This window comes from Nannospalax galili, unplaced genomic scaffold (genome assembly GCF_000622305.1).
Source record: "Nannospalax galili isolate Female #2095 unplaced genomic scaffold, S.galili_v1.0 scaffold9, whole genome shotgun sequence".
Taxonomy (NCBI): domain Eukaryota; kingdom Metazoa; phylum Chordata; class Mammalia; order Rodentia; family Spalacidae; genus Nannospalax; species Nannospalax galili.
Window position 1 is genome coordinate 5641153 of NW_008360332.1, and position 7392 is coordinate 5648544.

General features: G+C 36.4%; 1 protein-coding gene across 4 annotated transcripts in view; it reads left to right on the plus strand.

Moving 5' to 3' along the window:
- Window positions 1–7392, plus strand: part of Prkacb (protein kinase cAMP-activated catalytic subunit beta) — a 137238-nt gene that overhangs the window by 117965 nt on the left and 11881 nt on the right. For all 4 annotated transcript variants that reach the window (XM_008826229.2, XM_017796399.2, XM_008826230.3 and 1 more), the window contains exon 9: window positions 6950–7114. In XM_008826229.2, coding sequence (XP_008824451.1) covers window positions 6950–7114 — 165 coding nt within the window. The remainder of the gene's footprint in view (window positions 1–6949; window positions 7115–7392) is intronic.

A 7392-nucleotide genomic window follows, 5' to 3' on the forward strand; every position in this document is an offset into this window, starting at 1 on the left:
TCGTTATATATTCTGGTAATTAAACCTCTATCAGATGTGTCGCTGGTGAAGATTTTCTCCCATTCTGTAGGTTTTCTGTTTGTTTCCTTGGTTGTCTCCTTTGATGTACAGAAGCTTTTTAGTTTAATTAGGTCCCATTTGTTAATTCTTGCCCTTGTTTCCTGAGCAATTGATGTCCGGTTTAGAAAATCCTTTCCTACATGTATATCTTTTAAGTTACTGCCAATACTTTCTTCTAATAGTTTCAGGGTTTCCAGTTTCACATTGAAGTCTTTGATCCATTTGGAGTTGACTTTTATGCAAGGTGAAAGATAAGGATCTAGTTTCATTCTTCTAAGGTGGAGGTCCAGTTTTGCCAGCACCATTTGTGGAAGATGCTGTCTTTCCTCCATTGTGTGTTCTTGGCACCTTTGTCAAATATCATCAGGTGGCTGAAATTGTGTGTACTTGGGTTTGGATTTTCAATGATGTTCCATTGATCTCTTTGTTTATTTTTACCAGTACCATGCTCTTTTTAAGACTATAGCTATGTAGTTTACTTTGAGATCTGATATAGTAAACACCCCCCCCTCCCGCATTTCTCTTTGTGCTCCGGGTTGCTTTGGCTCTCCGGGGTCTTTTGTGCTTCCATATGAACTTAAGGATTTTTTTTTCTAATTCTGTGAAATATGTCATGGGGATTTTGATTGGAATTGCATTGAATCTATATATTGCTTTTGGTGGGATGGTTATGGTAACAATATTAATTCTTCCAATCCATGAACATGGGAGGTCCTTCCATCTCCTGATGTCTTCCTCAATCTCTTTCTTTAAAGATTTGAATTTTTCATTGTAGAAGTTTTCATTGTGGAGATCTTTGGTGTCTTTGGTCACATTTACTCCACGATATTTTATTTTATTTTATTTTATTTTTATTAGTTGCAGCTTTTGTGAATGGGAGTATTTCCCTGTACTCTTTCTCCAGTTGCTTGTTCCTTGTATATAGAAAGGCTACCAATTTTTATAGATTGATTTTATAACCTGTCACTATACTGAAAGTGTTTATCAGTTCTAGGAGTTTTCTGGTGGAACTTTTGGGGTTTCTTAGGTATAGTATCATAACATCTGCAAAAAGGGATACTTTAGTCTTTTCTTTTCCAATTAGTACTCCTTTAATTTCCTTCTCCTGTCTTATCACTCTAACAAGAGTTTCAAGCACTATGTTGAAAAGGAATGGAGATAGTGAACAGCCTTGTCTGGTTCCTGATTTTAATTGGAATTCTTCCAGTTTTTCTCCATTTAGAATGATGTTGGCTGTGGGTTTGTTGTGTATATCTTTAATTATGTTGAGGTATATTCCCTCCAGTCCAATTACCTCTAGGACTTTGAACATAAATGCATGCTGAATTTTGTCATAAACCTTTTCTGCATCTATTGAGGTGACAATGTGGTTTTTGTTTTTGAGTCCATTTATATGATTAATGACGTTTTTTGACTTGCGTATATTGAACTATAAGGGTTTGCTTTTAATGTGGGAAGTGCATACCTAAATTTCAGGAGACTAAGAGCCAGAAGTCATTGGAAGCCTTGTAAGAGAACTGAAACATGCTTAATTATAACTGAGAGGAGAACATTTTATTAATACAAAGTAGAAATGTGGACTATATAATTATAGGAATGGTTTCTAACTAGGGATAGTTATAAAGTCCCTGAATCTTTGCTATATTTTTTATGTGTGCTTCTTCATAAAAGAACAAATTATCTAAGAAAGATGCTATGAAAACCTAATTTACTTAGAAAAAATTGCTTTAGTTAAAATGAATGTTCCTTTATTGGTATGAACTAACTTCAGTTTGACTCGTTCTCCCTTCAGCAACATTTTTTTTCAGCTTTTTATGGATGCTTTCATTTCATGTCAGATTTCAATATTTTATATCCAATAATTGAAATAATATTCTAAAGTCTTACCAGTCTAAATTGTAATCATACTAAAAGAATAACAAAATTTTTTCATATCATGATGTCAATGTTTTCTGTCATTTATTTAGAAATAGGACAGAATGTATGGTGTGCATTTGTCTTTAGCTTGAAGATAACCAGACTCACGCTCTCTGAGTTGGATAGAGTATTTCTACCCTTTCGTCCCTTTATTCATCTAAAGCAGAACTCATGGTGCTGAACATTGCTACTACATCATCTCTAGGCTCTGTGTCATGTGAAATACAGCACATAATCACCATTCCTATGAAACTGCTTCTGCACTTAAATCCAAACAAATGTGTCTCTGTCCAGACTGAAAACCATTACCAGCTCCTGAGCTAGTAGCTAAAAGCTAACTTGGAAATTAACTAAATTTTAATTTTTTAATTAGTTATGTCACTAAAATCTAATTTTGGTCCTATATTTAGAGATCTTGGGTTTATAGTTTGCAGTGGTTTTAGCGCTTTTCACTTAGAATTGTTTCATCTGCCGGGAGTGGTGGCACATGCCTTGCACTCCCAGCATTTGAGAAGTGGAGTAAGAAGTCCAGGAGTTCAAGGCCAAACTGATCTATGTGAAAGCCTGTCTCAAAAAAGCAAACAACAAAAATGGCTTTTTCTGATTTTCAAAAACATACTATTTAATATGATAATATTTCATATTGATTCTGTTCTGAAACCACTAACCATGTTAGTGACATATCAAAGTTAAAACAAAATTTTTAAGCGATTAAGTCACTCATTGAAATCCATATATTTGAACATTAGATTGTTAAATGGTTTCTCACTGAAATACATATGTGTGAACATTAGGTTGTTAATTTCTCTGTTATAATATTTTAACTCAAATTGGTATTTTAAATGCAAAGAAAGATGATCAATCAGCTTGTTAGATTCTCTCCTACACATATTTTGCCTTTTGAAAAACAGAGGAGGTGGTATTTAAATGTCAGATTATTCATGCAGTATTAAGGTTCAGGTTTAGAAACGCAGACTTGACAAGAAAGATTTATAGCTCAGTAGTTGCTGTGCTTTGCCCTAGCAGTATGTATACTGCTTTTCTCTATATATTTAAATTTCATTCGTGAGCGCCGTAGTCTCTATGACAAGAGCCAGCTATGGTTCCCACAGCAACTCTGGCTGGCTGTATTACCCATGAGAATATAAAAGTTAATATTGTGTTCAAAAATGGTACTCAAAAATAATCAGGTAACAGCTGTTATTGAAACCTAATTTTAGTCTTTGACTTACATAATTTTAAAAAATCTTAGCTTCACTATATGTAATATAAATATTATCCCATTCGTAATGAGCATCGAGAATGCACAAAAAGATTCTACATAAAATATAGGGGCATAAATCTCACTATATACTGATCAGAGAATTCACTTATTTTTGCTGAAGGAAAATCAACATTCACATGAAGGGTAATCCATTAGCAGCCTAGTGGCCATTCCCATCTGTGTGGTCCCAAAGTTCATCTCCAGGTTTGGATCCTCCCCAGGATACACTGGTAGATGGCTAAGATTTATTACAGCCAAAGATTACAAAGCCAAGTCAGTAAAGGGAAAAGGCAGTTCAGAGAAGTCCATGGAGACCAGGCACAGGCTGCAGGAACCTCCCCCAGTGGAGTCATAGGGTGCATTCCAGCCCTAGCAGTGAATTGTAAAACACATGTGAAATGTGTGAGACTCAGCACCCGGTGTTTTTACCAGCAGCTGGTCACCTGTGCCCTCTCTACCTAACAAATAACAAAGTCAGGCCTGGATTCCAAACTGAAAGCAGTGTTCAGCATAAACCGTGTATTTGTACTAACTGTGGTGAACCATGCTTGTCCCTCAGGGAGTTTCAGGCAGGGTAAAGAACTGGTACCTTGCAAGTTCCCTGCCAGACACCAGACTTGCAAAGCAGTATTTCTGAGGTTGGCACTCTCAGGTGTGCTGTGTTAAATCTTTTCTGCACACATTGTGTATCCTAAATAACAAACACATATCCATATATACCATATATACCACTACATTTTTACTAAAGACGCCATTGTTAATGTTTTTTTAAATGTCACTTAAAGAAGGGTTCTTTTCTTTTTTCTTTTCTTTTTTGGAGATAGGGTGTCATGTATCCCAGACTGGCCTCAGATTCACTATAGTGCCTAGGATGACTTTGAACTTCTGAATCTCTTGCCTCCACCACCCAAGTGATAGGATTATAGGCGTACACGACCATACTGGGGATTACATATATGACTTGCTTCATTCATGGTAGGCAAGTAATCTACCAACTGAGCTAGATTCCAACCCACTAGATGTCATTTTCATGAAATATAAAAGCTTTTCTTCCATTTGCATAAAACCCAGAGCCATTTTTAACATTTGTTTTTGTCATTTAGTATCTTATTCACACCTGCTTTGAGATAGACCTTTACTCTAGTGGTCTGGTGAGCAGATGATTATAACACTGACTACTTATATGGGGAGGGAAAGGACTGAGAATTGGTAAGAGCCTTCTGCAACCATCTAGATTTGTGATAGTTCCCATAGAACAGAGATACCATACACATGGTAGTAGTATTTGTAAATATATTTTAATGGCCCAGCTCGCCAATAGAGGCTGATTAACGTTCCCCGGAGTACTACTAGGTAGTGTATAAATTGGCACCTCATCTGTAGAAAGCCGACTGTGTGAAAGTGTTCTATCTTTTGCAGATTTGACTAATGTATAGCATCTTTTTTACTATACAAAAAAAAAATAAACCTTTTACTGATATTGCAGATATTTTAGAACTTTCTGTACCTCATTTAGAGAAATGGTTTCTTAAAATTGATTCCAGGATACTGTGACCAGTAGGTAATAGATCGGTGCTTCTTGGCAGTTTGCAAAGCTTTCTTTGACTCTTTTAATCCTAGTAAATTTTATTCTAGTGCATGAAAAATTGTTACCAGTTATATAATCTTTTCCCATGCCAATAATTGCAGAGTACTAGTAATACTTTTCCCTTCTATCAGCCAGAAATCAATTTTATAATTTCTATAAGTAAACTCAGTGAAGACAAATTTAATTTGGTCTTATTTTATCGCTAAAAGAGAAAAACAGTAAAACCAGTTAGTGAATTTGAATCATGGTTACCATAACAACATAAACTGACTGGTTTTTTGGATCTAACTACAATTTTGAAAAATAAATTTGTAAATTTAAATTTGTAGAAAATAATAGTCATTCCAGAATTGAAATACACTAGCCTATAATTGGTGCCAAAAGCAGAATAGTCTGCAGGGTGTGCTCAATTCAGAGTGAGTTCCGTAGTTTACCATGTTACATCGTATAATTGACAGCGTGGTTCAGAGTATCAGCCGTATTTGTAGTGCTGTCCTTACAGAACAAGGCTATGGTCATCCATTCTTTCCCTCACTCTATCAGAGTTTCCTGCATTAAATCAAATGGGCGGTGCAAAGCCAAGAAGAAAGGAACCTCCCTTTAGATTCCTAATGACTTTTTTTTCTTTTTTTTCTTTGGACTTTTTGAGACAGGGTCTCCCTGTAGCCCCAGCTGTCCTGGAACTTACTATGTAGACCAGGTTGGCCTTGAACTCACAGAGATCCGCCTGCCTCTGCCTCCCAAGTGCTGGAACTTCAGGCATGCGCCACCACGCCCAGCTTCTAATGGCTTTTCTAATGCAGACTGTCCTTAGACATTTTGGAAACATAGATAATGGACTTGCTATGTTCCACGTTCTTTCTTAGATTCAAATATTCAGCCTTGGGCTAGAGAGATGACTCAGCAGTTAAAAGCACTGGCTGCTTTTGCAGAGGACCTGGGTTTGGCTCCCAGCACCAATGTGGCAGTTGACAACTGTCTATAATTCCAGTTCCAATGAATATGAATACAGCAGACCTCTTCTGGCCTCCACAAGCATTATGTGCTCAGGTCCACTTACATAATGCACACATACATACACATGAAATAAAACTCATACACATAAAACAAAAATAAACTAATCCAAAAAAATTTTTTTAAATTCAGTCTCAGAACATTAAAGTGGTATTCTAATAGGAAGGATGAAAAAAAAATTTTAATGCATTATTTTTAGGCATATTAATATAAGCCATTTTCATAAATGTTTGTAATCCTGGCTGCTCAGGAGACTGAGTCAAGATGATCATTTGCACCCAGGAGTTTGAGGCCAATCTGGCAATATTACAAGAGCCCATCTTCTGGAGGGGGTTGGGGGGGCAAATATTAAAGAAATAGCTTGGTAGCATTTTTGACTCCTGGAAACACTGCAGCTCTACCTTTGAACATCCTTTTCTGTCTCCTCTACCACCACCATCTCATTCGAGTCTCTGGAGTGGTTCCTTAAAGCATCTGATCATTACATGTCTTTCTTGCTTTACCTATACCTGTAAAGTGAGCACTGTAGCCCCAGAAATCTGCATTTTAGAAATTTGTCTCCTCAGTAATTTTAGTCCTTTCTGTACTATTTCACAGTAGCAGAATTATGCTTGAAAGTTTGTATACTAATAAATGAAATAGTCTCCTGTGCTGTGAAGGCAGTGTGGTTTTTACAGGCATTTTTAGGATTCCTCCTTTTCAAAATACACTTACTGATCCTCATTTGCTGTTTTCTCTGCTTAGATTATAAGTGTAATGTCTGCGCCTCAGAGAGGTTTGTAATGAGACCCAAGGGAATCTCTTGAAGATGAGTAAGCCTTCTGATAGTGTTGGGAAGGCTCTGTGCATATGCACATGAAGTTTCTAAAGACTGGTCTATGTTCTTAAAGGGAGTTCATGTCTAAAACAAGAACTCTAAGGGATTTAGTTCTTTACCTGACTCATTCATTCTTTAAGACTGCTATGTAGACTGTAATATGTAGGTAATAGTATCTGAAGGTCATCACTGCCTATTTTTGTTTATATAATGACCTGTCCCCTGTATAAAATGTATATGACTCAAAACAGAAGTGTCCTGATTCTTGGAATGTGCTGTGTTTGGGCAGGTCCGATTCCCATCCCACTTCAGTTCTGATCTCAAGGACCTTCTACGGAACCTGCTGCAGGTGGATCTGACGAAGCGATTTGGAAATCTGAAGAATGGTGTGAGCGACATAAAGACCCATAAGTGGTTTGCCACAACTGATTGGATTGCTATTTACCAGAGGAAGGTGTGGCTTTCTTTGTAATTTAAAAGTCTTTGGAAAGTAGTGGTTGAAATTTTGTGTAACAGAGATGTTTTCAACTCAGCAGGGGTTTTTTTTGTTTTGTTTTGTTTTTATTATTTATTTAATAACCACATAATTAGAAGAGGCATTTCATTATAACAGCATTGACATATTCAATAACAGTTTCCAGAGCTAAGACACTTCTCTTTCAAAATTGACTGTAAATTTTTAGGTTTACAGTTGAATTAATACAGTTATACAATATTGTACTCAGTATAAAC